Below are 17114 nucleotides of genomic sequence, written 5' to 3'. Positions count from 1 at the left end.
GCTCGAGCATGTGCACTAATTGAATAGTATCACCGGAAGTCAAACATCATAATAGATCTCTGTGTAAGCTTATGAAAGTGTAGTATTTTTACACATAACAACATACAGTACAGTTATAAAAACATACATTTTCGTAACGGCGTTTTTTAGCTGAACTATCATATAGCAGGATCATCCAATTGGTTAGATTATGCTGCAAACGATTGTACAACCTATTGACAATCTTGCTGCATCACATGTAACAGACGTATGATAATTGGCAGAATCTCTCCAGGCTGAGCAATATTTATAACAATAAATGAATAGCTGGAAAATATAAATGATTGCTGATCTGGATTAAATTGAGCATTCAAATTGCACATACGTAATTGCACATACGTTTTGTTTGCACTATGCAATGAATAGTATAGTTTCTTCCTCGCTAAGGGCGCGGAACGGATACTCCTTGACCCACCACAACCCACCGGCCAAAACGCCATTTGAACTCAGATCTTACAAAGCACTCAGCCATCTGGATGCTTTGTTTGCCAACATAAAGGAGTATGTTTTACGTTCGCTTTATGTCTCTTACATCAGCCAGCACATTGTTTCTCTTTTGGTCCCCAAAAATATGGGACATCTCTTAATCTGCAGACGCAATTAATCTCAGCCTCACATCGTTTGCATGTGAGCAACGACACGTGATGCATGCTATACGCTTTGTAACATTGCATTGAAGCGCCGTTGACTTCCTAAAAAACGAGCTTGGCGATAATCTGCATATTATCATCTCTGGCATACAGGCTAAGATATCCTAGTTAAATATAATTTATGGCGTTAAAGTTTTTAGTAAAACGTATGAAAATCGGATTTATGATATAAAACCTTGAAACATTTAGGAATTTATATAAGCGAAACATTTAATCAGTTCTTTTTATTCATGTTAAATAATTCATTAATCTCGGTTCAAGCATTACAACCAATGTAAACTGCAATTCGCCTGCAACATCAAATCTCCATCGAATCGTGAATCGTCGCCGGTATCTCAATAACACCGTTCTCCGCCAGGTCTCGTATCTCTTCCGAATGTTTTCCCTTTGAACAGGCGAAAAGGAAGTGGACTGCAGCATCCACGAGGCTATGCACTTTCAGCCTATTTGCAGCGGCTATCATAATAAAAATCTGTGGGAAATTCGAGAAAAATTCGATGTTCCACGCGTTGTTCTTGGCGGTGCCTCCAAGCCATTGCGGGTGTTGCTCTTGGTTGTTAGGAATCTCTATGTCCTCGCTATCTCTTCCAGAACGTTTATCCTGAACCTCGGCGTAATGTTCCATCCACATGACAATCTTGCATAAACAATCGCCATCAACATCCGGAACAGTAAGAAGGTTTTCACCGTCTTCGACCGGTGTCAGTTCTTCCATCATCTTTTGCAATATTTCGGAGATCTTGAGCACGCTTCGTTTAGTATTAATGATTTCACCGTCCTTAGCTTTAAGCTTGATGATTTCCATATTGTTTACAATTATTTCTAACTGAATGGTTCTGTGAAATGATAGGAGCGTTTTATTTAACGTTTTTAGAAAGTACACCTCTGCTTTTGCTTGACAAAACGTTGTCCTTTGACAACTTACGTTGAATTGACAGATGATCCTTTTACTATTTTATGCAATGATGATCATGAAATCAATATTCTTATCCTATAGATGATTTAAACAATTGTAGTAATATGTAAATTTTATACCAAGTTTAAAAAATACCTTTTTTTCTAAACCACCTGTTGCTTGGGAACAAAAAGTTAAAAAATAATATTTGCTAATGTAAGAAAATGTTTTAAAATTCACTTTGAAGCTGCATTAAGACAAATATTGAACTGTTTTATAAAATTTTACTAAAATGTAACGATTTTCACACAAGGGGAACGACACTTTCAAATTGCATTTTAACATTAATGTCTAATACCTACCCCTGAAACATGACGTTTAGTTTGACAGCAGGAACACGGGCATATTTTTGTTTACCGAAAACAACACAACGGTAAAGTGCTATGAAAAAGAGATCGAGTGAAAATAAAACCTATTTCTGTGCTGCAGTGAAATTGGGATGAGATATTGTTGCAAAAATATTAACTGACGGTAAACCAATGTTCTATCTTCTAGTCCATGCTAACAGAATGTGATAAATACTTTTTGTTTTCCTCTTGGCACTCCGATCGCGTGGCGCACGGTTTGCAAACTTGTGTATCGTTAGACTAATGAGACATGTTTAAAAAACACTTTGTCTATGAATTTTTTGTTTGGGTGGTAAAAAAGTATTGTGCGAATTATGAATGAAAATGGTTGATTGATATGAACTTTGACTATGTACTACGAAACGACGTTATGATAATTTTTATTTAGGATGGTAAAAAATGATGAAAATCGTGAAAGTTTCTAACACCAATGCTCAGCTGCCGCTAGTAGCCTTTTTAAAATTACTAGCCTTCAAAAATTCCCCCTCAGCAACTAGTATGCTAGCGGTGATACCAAGTTCCACATGCATTAGACTTTCAATTGTGTGTAAACCATAAATCTTCAAGATGACTTTCATTCCCTTATTTGACTAATTAAACGGATTAGAATAGCAGTGTTATTCAACTGTTAAATACTATATTCTGAGTATCCTTGACAAGACCTACACAAACAGTCCATAAAACCGTTGTAAATCAAATATCCTGTCCCAAAACCAAGCTTTTCTTGCAACGGTATGTTTTGCAACACGAATGTCTCCTTTTGATCAGCTATCCATCGCAGCTGCATCAAACCGATCAGGATACTTCAGTACCCATGTGCCATTTCAACCCCTACCGTGACACCTGTATCATGCTTTGAATCCTAGATAGCATGTCCTTGTTTGTGGTTGTCCCCCCTATTCGTGAAGGATGCGTGAATCGCATCTGTGTGGTTTCTTTTTTGCCTTTCGCATGATTCCAAAGAGAGCCAGAACACAACCGTGGAAAAGGGATATATCTTCTTCTCCGCTCAACCGCGCCATGCTTGCCGCGCGGCCGCGCCAGGACCTCGTCGTGTCGTCCTCCCACAGCCTTGCTCAGCTGAGCTGAGCGAACATACGGAAGAAGTCGACTCTGGCGCAATCGGGACGCACGGCGAGAGCGCGCTCTAGAGCACCATCGGCTCTCTAGCGCGTTTCCATCTGCGCTAATCTTCATTGAGCAAAAGTCGTTTCCCAGAACTCGAAGCGGACGGTCGAACCTCGCGGTCTCGATACGCGCACATCGCGGGTGGATTGTGCTCTCTCGCGACCTGTCAAATCTACTGAGGAAAAAAAAGAAGTAGCCCCCGTGGTGGTCGTGCACCGAGGCAGAGTGTCTAGGCATGATTTTGCGCGTTCCCTGGCCAAGTTAAACGGTACGCTTTGCTGCTGGTGCTGCTGCTGCTGCTGTGGTGTGCGTACACCGTGGTGTGTATCATCCCGTTCACAAATCAGTTCCCGTACATCGGACGGGTGCTTCCTTCGAGTGCGCGAAGGACGATGGCTCTGACCGCTGGGTGAACCTCCTGCAACAGTGACTAGTCGTTCGCACACACTCGCACGCGCACACGCTCACTCATCTTCGCCATTTCCCGTTGGCTGCAGTGAAGTTTCCATCCGTTCGCGTGCGTGCTGTGAAAATCGTGGGCCACCAACGGAAGACCCCACTTTGCACGGGAAAATTCCGTGCAGCTTTTCTTTCACCTAAGACCGCTGTGTGCGTGCGTGTCGCAGCAACGAAGCTACCCATCATACGCGTACGTCCTCACGCATGTGTTCGGATTGATGGGGGGGTGCGCTCGCGCGCGCGCGCGTACGCATGAGTGTGTGCGTCTGTGGTTGCAAAGGAAAGGAAACGCGAGCACCATCAGGCAGGAGGAGCCCGAGCAGGAGGTGGCGCAGTTCCGCAGGATTAGAAAGAGGGCACCGTGGGGGTGTCGATAAGGGTTCTAACCACCCTCCCGGACAACGACGGATGTCCTGGCGGGCGTGCGTGCGTTTGTGTTTGTGTGCTTCGTGGGAAGGGTTTCTTTTCGTTTCTTTTTTGTTGCCATCCCGTGGAAAACTCCAAACGGCGGCAATATGGGGGCAATAAGCGTGCCTGTGCGCACATGAGTACGTGTGTGTGTGTGTGGCGTTGTGTTTGTGCAGACAAAAGAAATTAGCAAAGGGAGGCTCGAGAAACGGCTCCAACCAACCAAGGGGCCGACCACTTCGAGCGAAAGGGAAAAGTGCTGGAATTTAGCCTGCATACGAACGCTCCGCTTCCTGTCGACTTTTTTCTGCCACTCGCTACTTGAGCATGAACACCCTGAAGGGGCACAGTGGCACCGGAGCGGAGCGTGGAAAACCCGTGGAAATCGGTCGGTGGAAAAGTGTGCGGTGTGTGAGCGAGCGCGCACACACCTGCCAGCCACGGAAGAGAGTGTGCTGCGCGCGCGTACGCGAGAGTGCACTCGCGTATGCCTGCGCCCGTGTGTGCGTGTATGCGAGCGTGCGTCTAGGTGTGTGAGTGAGTGTGTGCGCGTGTGTGTGTGTCTACTAATGAGCACAAGGCAACAGAACCACTAGCCCGCTACTACTTAGGGCGAGAGTTGGCCCTAAGAGTGCTTTTTCCTGCTCCTGGACATGCGTTTTTTCTTTGCGTCGTTGGTTTCGTCCTTTCTTGCCGTCCTGGAACGTGTTCCCTATTTTTTTTCTTCCTTTGTCGTGCCTACTCCTCGCTATCGCAGCACCGAATGTGCCAGCTGACAACATGGGCACCGTCGTGCTGTGTATGATTGGAAAACCCTGTCATCACACTAGGGCCGCCCGCAATCTGCTCGATAAGCCCTCCTTTCGCACCCCTCGTGATCCCCCAGCGCCGCGACAAAAGGCCACGATTGTCTCCGCTCGCAACTGGAACTGGGAAGGTCACCACAAGCACAACGCTTGCTATTGTCAGCTAATCATGTTTGGTATCCGAACGCTTCGTTTATATCACTCATGGCGAGCAAAACGGCTCTTTTAGGGGGCCCACTAGCGCGCCTCGGTGTAGCATCCCTTTTGAGGGCGATGTCATTTCACTTCGTTGCCATGGAGCTTTTATTTCCGCAGTACCTATCTGGGGTTGGTGATTTTTGCAACATGCTCTAGACCCCAACGGAGGAGAGCAGTTTTCGTGCGTGACACTTCCGGTCGTATCTTCTCGGTTCCGGCACGTCCTTTTGCATTTTTCCCAACCCTATCCTCAAACGTACAATCCCTTCCCGTAACCTGACACTTGGCATAACGAGGACGAAACCCGTTGCGACTAATTAGACCCCGACGAGCTGTTGTCGAGCTGTCAAGCGTCCGGGGGTTTGCGCTGTAGTGGCGTACAAGTGGTGTTGTTGGTGTTGCAACACGGAACAACAAATCGGCAGGTGTGTGAACACCTTGGTGTAGAAGCCAGCGCCATTCCGAATGGGCACTCTGCCTCACAACGTGTTGCCTTCTCGCTAAACGAGAACCGTGGCAAAGGGATTGCGTTCTTGAGGGGTTTGTTTTGCATCAAAGCGTGCCGAGTGCAAGACAAAATGGTGCTTCATTCAAAGTCAAAGCCAACTGCGTCTGCGAGTGATTTGTATGCGTTTGAGTGAGCGTGTGTGTGTGGTGCTTACCGCCATAATGGTCTAGTGTTGTAGGGTTGCAATGATTTCCGTTTCGTTACATATAATTACATTCGATTTCGTGCGATTAGTGTATGCCAGTGATTGTAACGCCTCGAAGGGGTTGCGTTTTGTTTTGTTTTCCCACGGCAGGAAGTGTGTACGCGCGCGCGAGCCATATTTTCCGATGCTGTTTGTATGATACCAAGAGTGACTAATTCGTCTGGTACGCCGCTGTGTTGAGCACGCGAATGTTGCCCGTGCGTGTTATGTGAGGCAGCCAGCCACTCAAGCACCAGCGCGACCATCATCACAGCAACACCAAAACAACTGCAGTAACACAAGGGATACCGCCAGGATCCGGAGCAGAAGGATCGCACATCACTCACACTCGCGCAAACACCCCGTGGAAAGCGGTCCTGCTGAAGAAGGATCTGTCCCACGGTGGGACCTTTCCATCCTCCCTCCAACACACACACACACGCGTGCACACCGCCGTCCTCGCTGATCGTGCGGGTGAGATCGCTGTGGAGCAACCCGCCCAAGGACGTGGTAGTGTGTGTACAGAAGCCACCGACAGACGGCAGGCAACATGTTTACGGGTACGCTGCGGTTGAAGGTCTGCGAGGCGATCGGGTTGCGACCGACGGACTTTCAGACGCGCCACACGATGACATTCGGCCGGCTCGGTGATCAGCTCATCGATCCGTACGTGTCGATAGACGTCGACGAAAAGTTTATAGGTGAGTATTGGCCGCGAGTCCTTTCCGGTTGAACGGTGGAATGTGGGGAATCGCAATTCCAACCACCACATGTGGGTCAAAAGTAGAACCTTCTCTGTTGTGACTGTCACCTCTGCAATTACTCGAGTTATCATCACCATCCTGTTGGGTCCGTTGCCCTCAAGGACACGGTCCTTTGTACTGTCGCGCGGTGCTTCGGTCCCGTTTCGGTGTTCATTGTGCACGTCTCGAGGAGAGGGTTTGAAATGTCCCTCGCTGGTGGTGGGAGGCGGTTGGTGGTTGGTATTTTTATATACGACCACCCTCGATCGCGTCGATTTCGGTTTTTCCTTCCCCAAACCCACCCTCCTTTCGGCTGTAGGACCGGTGGCAGCAGCACGGCACAACGCAAATCTCCTTGACGGGAAAAGCGAGCCCCAACGAATCGTGATGACCGGGATTGGGGCGGGGGAAAGGGGCTGTGAAGCGGTTTGACATTTCGTGTGAGCAATCCGCCACCGCGCGTGGATTGGAAAGGAAAATGGCTGACTGTCATTGGAGCGCCTGGCGACGGGGCAAAAAAATGAAAGGAACAAGCGAAAGGGAAAGAGACATGAAAAAAAAAAACCTTCGCCTATTGCTTGTAAGCGAGGGACATTTGAAAAAAAAAGCAACAACAACAAAAACGCACGCACGGCTCGGAAAATGGGGAAAGCCATCCCCCGACGTCTGCTGTACCAACACACTCCGACGCTGCTTACCTTTTGCGGGGTGGCTGTAAAAGAGCGAGAGCGAGAGCGAGAGAGAGAGAGACCTTTCGAGAGCACGTTCCGACAGGTCAGGGTTTTCCTAGTGCTGCGGTCTCTTGCAGGCGGAAAATCCGAGAGTACGAGAGTGTGCTACCCGCACGGAAAGGTGCCAATGAGCATGTCGGATGTTAATTTTCCGTTCCATTTTTCCTCACGCGCCTCGCGCGCGGTTGTCAAGCGAGGCGAGGAATTTTGTGATGGAAATCCCTTGAACTCCTTTAGCGCTCTTCTTGTGTCTGGCAGGGGGCAGAACATCGCCTCGATGAAGCAATCGCCGGTGGGACACTTGTATTGGACCCGTTTTGGGGGCTAGAAAATTCTCGTGTTTTCTCGCGATTTTTCCGACTCGTCGCTCCACAAGCTGGGGCTCCGAGCGTTCCTGGGTTTCCCTCGATTCTGATTTTCCCCTCGCCACAAAAGAAACGAAAAGAAAAAAAAAACCATCCCCCACTAGACGCGAGAGTGTAGTGAGTGAGGCAGATGGCAACGAAAAAAGAGCGTCAGGATGAGAGCGTGAGGATGTTTCGCTCGTCGCAATATGGCATCCACTTCAGAAGAGGAGCATTTTCCGTCTCGCTCTGGTGCTTCCTGCTGACCCTCTGCGCCAACGGCCTCTTCCCGATCCCTGCTTGTAACGAAGCGGTTTATTTAGAGAAGTCTTCACCCTTCGCTTCTGCAACCCTGCCCCACCCACCGAGGGAAAGCTGGGTGACCCAACCGTTCGCAAGTGAAGCGGTATTAGTGTCCTTTCGTTTCTTTTTTCTCTTCGCAATCCATGCACGATCTCGCGCTCCAGAACCAGAAGCCAGTGAGCTTCACTTTGGCCGTTTTTCCACACACACACGCGAAGAGGAACCAACGCTCATTGACTACGGCACATGGGTACAGTTTTCTCCCGCTCTCGCGAGCAATTTTCTCGAAGGGAAATGAATTTTCCTACCATCCACTACAGAGAACTGTGTGTAAGCGATGTCAACCTCGGTGCAATGATGAAGAATCGGTTGTTCGGCATTCCTAGCACCTTCCACCACAGCCCGAGCTCTCTTCTCTCTATCATCTCTCTCTCTCTCTCTCTCACTCGATCGTGTCTTCTCGCTCGGGCATTTCTCGCCGCCTGCGTTCTTCTGTTGGGCTCTGCGCTCAAAATCTTAGTTTATCATTTTCACTCTTTCTTTTGGGAGACGTTTTTTTCTTCTTATTTTCATTCCACAAAGCGTGGTGGTGCGTTATTTTGCCTTCTCATGCCCACCTTGCTTGCTTGCTTGCTACCTTCTCAAGCCCTGACCTCCTCCACCGCATTTTCAACTGTTGTCTAGCGAGCGTGTCTCGTGTAGAACACGGACGAAACGGACGAGCTAGCGGGTTTCATCGTTCGGCGGAAATGCATACGCGCGTTTTCATGTCGGGGGTTTTCCTCTCGTCGACCTTTCGGCACCCCCTGGGAGGAAAGCGATCGTCCTCTAGGGGGGGGGGATGAAAAAAAAAGATTTTAGAGTTTCACAAAAACGCACATCGCGGCACCGAACCGAGAACCGTGCGCCCCCTCCAAGGTCACTATCAAATCGGAAAGGTTGATGAAAATAGTTTTGAGAACGGATGGCTTCGGTTTCGGTTTTCCCCCGCGCGCTATGAAAGATGTTCGTTTTAACGAACACGCCTAAACAATGAATCTCCCGAATGGATGTGGATAATTTTGCCTGATAGTAGCTAATATTTATCCAGTGGATATCGAACAGCGTGTTTCTCGAACACGATAGCAAATCATTCGTAGTAACGTTAGTGTACGTAAAGTAGCAACAATTGCAGGCTAACCACCCCACCCTGCAAAGCGCTAAAACAAAGGCAACCTTCCCTACGAACAAAACAAGCGCTGATTCGTTTCGTAAGCTGCATAATCACTTATCGTGTGAGTGTAACGGCGTGAATTCACTCCCTGCTAATGCAATCGCCAATGATCGAGTACAGCCGGCCACTTGCCTGGCCAAGGGTCAGCAATAGTCTAGCCGTGCTGAGTCATGGCCCCAGTGCCGTTACGTTCTAATTGTTTTGATGCTACGGCGCATAGCGTGTTTGATATATGAGCTTGCATACCATTCCTTACACCGCCAATAACCGTTGCATCCGGCGTTGAGGATGACTCGACCTAGGTGGAATTTTATACAACATGAAGTAAAGCCTTTTTCGAACCGGTTGGCAGGGGTAAAGAAGATTGCTACACATGAATGACCTTCGAGCACCTTTAGCCCGGCCAGGTACTGGTTTTAGTCGCGATCGTACGTACACTTGAACTATATCTTCACTACGAGCGGTCGTGCGGAACCCTACGGTGGTCTATCCATTATCTTATCAACGATTACTCCGTCCCCACCCGGAGTGTGATGCTGTACACGCAGTCAAACCATAAAACCATCTCCTCAACAGGGAACTTGAAAGACACAAAATAAATCCCACCGCAAGCACATGCACTACGTCTGATAAAGCGTGCTGCTTTGCTGGTTTGAAGAGGGGTTTTTTTTTTCTTCTTTTCTGAAATCTGACCTTAGAATGAAAAAGCAAAACACCACGCTACGACATCATTTGTTTAGCTGCAAAACATCCCGCCAGGTGGAATGGCTTAGCCGACATTACTAACACGGCAAGATCTCGCTCGTTAGAGTCTTGAAAAATTTCACAATAGCAACCTGTCAAGATCGGCCAACATTCCGCAGTGGGAGCATTTTTGTTTTGTCGCAGCTCCCGTGTCCATGGACAACGGGAACACGAGCGAGCATGCATTTGGGAAATAAAATAAAGAAAACATGCACCATACACACACTACTCCGGCCGTCGGACGGAAGGAGATGAGCTCAATTAAAACCGATTTATTGTAAAGTAGGTCAATGAAATGGGGAAACAAGCCGAAATGGCGCAATCAGCAGAGGCCGCAAGGGAAAAGCGGGTGCAGGTGGGTGGAATAAGAGGGGATTTCCGTTTCAGCTCGTAACGCGTGCCTTTCCGATTCCCGAGTGCGCGAGTGGAGAAGTAGCGGCATAAAATGCATCGAATCTGGCTAGACATGTTTTGCTGTTGCCCCGTTGCTTGGTCTTCTTGGACAGGCCTGTTAGAAGAGGCCGCTTGTCCTCCGCAATTATGAATCACATTTATTTCATCAGCATGCTTCGTGACACTTCTCAATTTATTTGATTGCGTGGAACCTTTTCACTTTCGGGTGCATTACGAGTCGTTAGTACCGGAGGAGATTTGTGTGCAGCGAAGCGCGACGTGTGCCATTCTTCGGTGGCGTTGATGTTTTTGCTCGAAAATGTTTGCTTAATGTCGCTAACGGCAACTATTTGCGCACCCTGTGTGTGGTGGTGTTTTATCCATGTGACGGTTAGAAAAGAAATCACTGGCAAAGCGGGGTGTAATTAGCTGCGAATCATCCATCTCCCGCCAATCCGAATCTAATAAAATCTTCACTTAAAATCATATGAAGCAAGAGCTTGTTGGTGTCGCGTGGAATGGGTTTTACGTGGAAATATGCACATTGCAGCTCTTTTGATGGCGGGAGCGTGATCTTCCGTCTTTGCGCCCTGCGTGAGTGACACGTGATTTGGCAATAGGGCCAGAGTAGATCGCAAGAAGTTGCCCGCTCGCATCCCACGCGCAATGGTGAAAATAACCTCAAAGTGATGCGATGCAACGTGTGTGCAACGGATTGCCGGAATTCCATATCGCGTTCGTCGAAACCCGATGACGGTGATTTATTGGTCGTGTAATTAATGCGATGCGACAATTTTAACTCAATTGGCGGTCATGAATCACGGCCCATTTTTGTTTGTCCTAGAAAATCCATCCCGAACCTTCCAGGTGATTTTGCGAATGATTTTCCACGAATTGTGCTAATTCATTTCCCCGTGGGGTGTTTTTTTTTCTCTTTACGTTTCAGATCGATCCACCACTAAACCACGTACCTTCGATCCGGTGTGGAACGAGAGCTTCATTCACGAGGTAGAGGGCGCGAACGTGCTCGGGATGACGATCTTCCACGAGGGTCCCATCACGGACGTGTTCGTGGCAAACACGACAATACCGTTCGACGATCTGGTGACACGCAACGAGTCCGAGCAGCAGGACTTCTGGGTAAGTGTCGGCCTGATATGCCACTGAGCTGATCCTTGAACCTCGATGCGAACTTAACGACGTTACCTTCAACCTGCTTCTACCAGGTGGATCTCGAACCGCAGGGCCGACTGCACGTGAAGATCGATCTACGATGGACGCAGGACGCGAACAATGTTGTTGCCACGCAGAACTCGTGCCGCCGGGCTGTAGTCAAGGATCAGCCATTTTTAAATCGCCGCCGCGGTGCAATGAGAAGACGTGTTCATCAGGTCAGTAAACAGCATCGATCTCCCATATGTGTGTGTGTGTGTGTGTGTGTGTGCCTCTATCACACCCATTCCACATATTGGACATTCCTGTTACAATTGCTCTCCCTTTATCACTCCCCCCGATATAACGTCGGGTGACGTCGATGGATCTGTTTTTGAATTCGCGGCACAAGCAGAAAGTAATCAAACATTTCACATTGAAGCGCGTCCGCTGACGGGTGTCTATATTTCTCTGCCCATTGCTAGCGGGAATTGCATGGTGAACGGTTTGACTAGCTCTATGATGGTAATGATGATGCTGATGGTTAGTTTTGTTGGTTGTTGAACAATCCACCCTCGGTCCGACAAACTAACGACTCTCTGTTGTTGAGGGTCCTCATCAAATTGAATTGATTGATGCGCTGCATAAACGGCAGAGCGGGAAAGACGAAACGATGCGACGATCCATTGTTTTTAGTTGCAGTTGAGAATAGTGTCGGGTAGCGAGTGGCTGCTCATTCGCTGCGATTGTTGTGCATAACCCACTTTGGAGTCAATCACAGTGTGAGTTTCTGAGCGTGGTAAGAATAAATCAGTGAAAGAAACACGGTAGGCTTTACATTTTTGCTTTTAATAACAAGCTAATAGCTAGGAGGGAAGCATTGCATAAATAACAAAGCGCCTCCATCGGGTGCTTTCATGAAACACCATGCATCTCCATTTGCAAAAGAAACCAAATTTAGCAAATTTTTGCCAAAGCATTTATCATACTATAAATCAACATAAAAACACATGGTAAGCCTTTATTTTTTACTTTTATTAACTATCAAACGGCTAGCAGCATGGTATTGTATGACCCACCAGGCGCCTCCATCGTGAAAGCGTGGTTCATTCATGAAACACCATGCGTCTCCATTTGCAAAAGTAATCATTCTGGATCATTCAGGAATTTTAATCGCAAACTATTTGTCAAAGCGTCTTATTTTCTATTAATCAATATGAAATATCCGATAAGTTTTTAAAATTTTGCTTCGAGTAATATGGCTAGCAGCATGAATCACCATGCGCCTCCATCGGGGAATCGTAGTGCTTTGATAAAACATCATGCACCTTAACTTGCAAAAGTTACCCTTTTGTTGCAGCAGGTTTTGACGCAAACTATTTATTGATACATCCAATTTTCTATAAATTAATAGGAAATATCCGATAAGTTTTTAATTTTTGCTTCTTGTAAATTATAAACTACCAGGCGCCTCCATCGGGTCAACGTGGTGTGTTAACGATCATACATTTCTTTCAATCAGCAGGATTTCTCACAACCGCAGATTTAATGCATCTAAAAGTGGCACACATTTCACCTGTCTTGGCAAGCAATTTCCCTTGAACTTCAGATGAAATATGCACCAGAAAAGTAGTGCACTGGTTCGGGATACTCCATGGCGTTGCAGGTTCAAACAATAAAATACTGTTCGATGTTGTTGCTATTAAAGAATCAAGCAACAATGGATAAATGTTGAGGAGGAAAGCAACTAGATAGACAGGTGCCGGTACTCGGACCAGTGAGGAAAGCCACTGATTAACTGTTTCACATTTCTTTCGGGCTTGCTATGATTGACGAAAGGCAATGCCGCATGTAATCGAAATGGAGCTCTTATTCCCTTGCCTGCTTGCACGTTTTCTCGTTTGTTCGACTAGCAATTGGGTCATCTAAAATAAGCATTCACTGGAATGACAGCCACTGGTTGGCAGTTGGGTGTAATAATACGGCTTTTACAATCTACCCGTGCCCCGCCAAATGAGTGTTTTGATGGCAAGTATTCGTCATCGAACTCATTCGAAATAGAATGAGAATGCATTTCTACAACTCACTCTTAGTTACGTCCACAACTGTACATTCGTTGACGTTGCAATACTACGTTGGCTTCGTCGTAGAAATGAATTTAGTAAAATAGGTTTGACTGATAATGTATCTCTTCTTCTCCATTTTTAGGTTAATGGTCACAAGTTTATGGCCACATTCCTGCGTCAACCGACGTTCTGTTCCCACTGTCGTGAATTCATATGGTAAGGTGTAAAACTGTTAGCGTAAAAAGACATTAAAAAGGTTCGGTTTCGGTTCATGTTATGCTAGTGATATTTTGATTATAATTTATTCAAAAAAATTGTAGACGCTAAAATCGAAATAAGGAAAATAATGTTTTTTTTTTTTATCAAAAATTAAAGTTAACATTAATTTATTAACAGGGTTTTGAGGTCCATGTTTAGTTCTTTTTCCCTTGAATTGTTCTTTGTTATTTTGGGTCAAAGCATTATACATTATCGAGATTAACTCATTTATTTTGTACGTAATTAAATAACATTAATCGACTTATTTTCGATGGGATTTTGGGAATGGTTATGTTTTCGAAATTTGACTAATTCGATACTTTCTAACACTGTTTTTTGTGATTCGTTTAACATCCCCTGCAGTGTAGAACGAATACAATGTAGCCACGTGGCAATCTTTCTACTGTTCAAATATGTAACGTTTTTGTTGCACATTTTCTTCTCTCTTTTCGAAACTATTACAGGGGATTAGGCAAACAGGGCTATCAGTGTCAAGGTAAGAAGTTCAGCCATCTGCTCTTAGCTCTTCTTCGGCAGTGCTTCGTCATGCTGCGACAGTAACAGCTAATATGAAGCCTTGGAAAAATAGAGAAAGAGAGAATATTATTGTTCTTACTTATATTTGCATTTCACGAGCATCTGTTCAAATGATCCGTCGATATACTTTCGCTTCACACGTCTATCTAACATTTTTTTTCGCTTCTTGGCTGACCGTTCTATTCTACCGTTTTTTGTGGCAATTTTTCTTTTTGGTGGTTTCTTATTTGGGTTCTTCATTTTCTTTCCATACTCTTACACTATCGACTTACCTTAACCCCAGTTTGGTTTATGGACATTTCTGTTGATGCCTGAATGTATTCACGTTATTCGGTGTTTTCTTTTCTCCGTTCATTCACCCTAACACGTTGCCTGTTGCTGTTCGGCGTTCTGATTTTTTTTGATTATGTTTATGTTTTGCACGAATGTATTCTCTACCTAACCCAAGGTATGTAGGTGGGTCAATGGTCATTTCAATATCTTTTTGTGTTGATTCTTTTGTCGGGTTAATACCACACCTTGAGATGTTCACGTCTCGATCAAGCCATCCACTTTTTTAGAGATTTTTCTTTCCACCCCTACGTACTATCTAACACACACTAGCTTTCATCTCATCTGTCAATGCTCCCCCACTTGCACTATGGCGATCGTGGAATATGTTGTTATTTTGTTGAATTCTTTTAACTTGCTTACCAGTAATATGCACCGTTCTATGATTTACAAGCGAGCTTCGATCTCTCTTTCTCTTACGCGTCTATATCTGAGAGATCTCACTTCGACAGACGACGGTTCTAAGGATGCAAAACGAAAATCTCCTTCAATTTGACTCGCGAAACACTTCTAATCGAACGTCAACGGCAATCCCTTTTTTGAAATGGTTCTCATTACAGTGTGCACGTGCGTCGTCCACAAGCGGTGCCATAGTTCGGTCGTAACCAAGTGTCCAAAGAAAAAAGATGAGGTAAGCCAGTGGACTTGCGCGCGCAAGCCAGGATGGTGGCATCAATATAACACTCGCTTCGTTCCTTCCAGCAAACCAAACCGACACCAACGGAAGCAGCCCAACGGTTCAATGTAAATATGCCACATAGGTTTTCAGTGCACTCGTTCAAGCGGTTGACGTTCTGTGATCACTGCGGGTCGCTGCTGTACGGTATTATCAGACAAGGACTCAAGTGTGAGGTGTGCAGCATGAACATCCACCGGCGCTGCGAGGGCAACGTGGCCAACAACTGCGGCATCAACACCAAACAGCTGGCAGAGCTGTTGAACGAGATGGGCATCACCATGGATAAAACACCACCCCGTAGATCTAAGGTATGTTGGTGTGGCGTGTGTAGGCTGACTATGCACATTTTAACATTACGATACTTGTTTTTTTTTTGTTTTCGGTGAAACTGCAGTACTCCAACCAAACGCCTGGTGATAATTTATCCATGTCGGAACGCTCGGACGACACGTGCTCACTGGATACGCTCTCGACCAAGAGCAGCGTGGACAGTGAATTGGGTGCAGCGGGAGCTCACGCCATGCATGGTGGACGCGGCGGTGCCGGACATACCTCAAAGTCCGGTGGGCCAGCTATGGGTATGCTCTTGAATCTAGGCACCGACGAGGATGGCAACGCACGCCCGATGCCGGGCAAGGTGTGCCTGAACGATTTCAACTTCATCAAGGTGCTTGGAAAGGGCTCGTTCGGCAAGGTGATGCTGGCAGAGAAAAAAGGCACTGACGAAGTGTACGCGATCAAGGTGCTGAAGAAGGACGTGATCCTGCAGGATGACGACGTGGACTGCACGATGACGGAGAAACGCATACTGGCGCTGGCCGCCAAACATCCGTTCCTGACGGCGCTCCACTCGTGCTTCCAGACGCCCGAACGACTGTTCTTCGTGATGGAGTACGTGAACGGTGGCGATCTGATGTTCCAGATTCAGCGTGCCCGCAAGTTTGACGAACCCCGTGCCGCTTTTTACGCGGCTGAGGTGACGCTAGCGTTACAGTTTCTTCACCGAAACGGTGTGATCTATCGCGATCTCAAGCTGGACAACATTCTGCTCGATGCAGAGGGACACTGCAAGCTGGCAGATTTTGGCATGTGCAAGGTATGGAAAACCGCACGGAACCCATAGCTCTGCTAGGGATAATGATATAAATCATTTGCTATTCCTATAGGAGGGTATCGCTGGGGATAATCTGACGTCGACTTTCTGTGGAACACCGGACTATATTGCACCCGAGATCCTGCAAGAGCTCGATTACGGCCCCTCGGTCGACTGGTGGGCGTTGGGTGTGTTGATGTACGAAATGATGGCCGGTCAGCCTCCATTCGAAGCGGACAATGAAGACGATCTGTTCGAGGCAATCCTACGTGACGACGTGCTGTACCCAGTGTGGCTATCCCGAGAGGCAGTATCTATCCTAAAAGGTACGCGAAACATAAATGAGTGCAAGGCATTCTGTTCGTTTATTCATTTTCTTTCTCTTCATTCCTCTCGTCGTTTTATTGGGATCAGGATTTATGACCAAGAATGCAGCGAAACGGTTAGGCTGCACAGACGGTGAAAATCAAATCCGTAGTCATCCATTCTTTAAGGACATGGACTGGGAGGCGCTGGAGCAGCGCAAAGTTCGACCACCATTCCGGCCACGAGTGGTACCGATTGCATTTAATGCCAGCCAAGGCAGGTTACTCTTATTAACAATCTTTTTTTTTCGTTTCTGCGTACCTTACAGCGAAGTGCTCGCGATGCGCTGAACTTCGACACCGAGTTCACGAAGGAGGACCCTGTGCTAACACTGGTGCCGAACGACATCATTCGGTGCATTAATCAGGATGAATTTGCCGGATTTTCCTTTACCAATCCGGAGTTTGGGCCGGAGCGGAAAATTGTCTGTTAGGCTGCTACCTTGAAGCATGTGGAACAACCGCTACTGGCATACCGGTG

The 17114-nt window shown here is 46.7% G+C and overlaps 2 protein-coding genes across 2 annotated transcripts; one reads left to right on the top strand and one right to left on the bottom strand.

The window, feature by feature from the left end:
- Positions 1 to 987: 987 nt before the first annotated feature.
- Positions 988 to 1494, bottom strand: LOC128730569 (uncharacterized). The gene has a single exon (XM_053823641.1). It carries the CDS (start codon positions 1492 to 1494, stop codon positions 988 to 990), a length of 507 nt encoding a protein of 168 aa, XP_053679616.1.
- A 4738-nt stretch (positions 1495 to 6232) lies between these two features.
- On the top strand, positions 6233 to 17067 carry LOC128721313 (protein kinase C-like). The gene is given in 11 exon segments (XM_053815054.1): positions 6233 to 6383; positions 11100 to 11293; positions 11380 to 11544; positions 13514 to 13587; positions 14094 to 14125; positions 15057 to 15127; positions 15199 to 15558; positions 15561 to 16271; positions 16342 to 16594; positions 16683 to 16822; positions 16903 to 17067. Coding segments are annotated over 11 exon segments (2316 nt in total).
- Positions 17068 to 17114: the final 47 nt, after the last annotated feature.

Source organism: Anopheles nili, chromosome 2 (assembly GCF_943737925.1).
Source record: "Anopheles nili chromosome 2, idAnoNiliSN_F5_01, whole genome shotgun sequence".
Lineage (NCBI taxonomy): Eukaryota > Metazoa > Arthropoda > Insecta > Diptera > Culicidae > Anopheles > Anopheles nili.
Note: the sequence above shows the minus strand (reverse complement) of the source record. Positions and strands in the feature narration are given on the sequence as shown.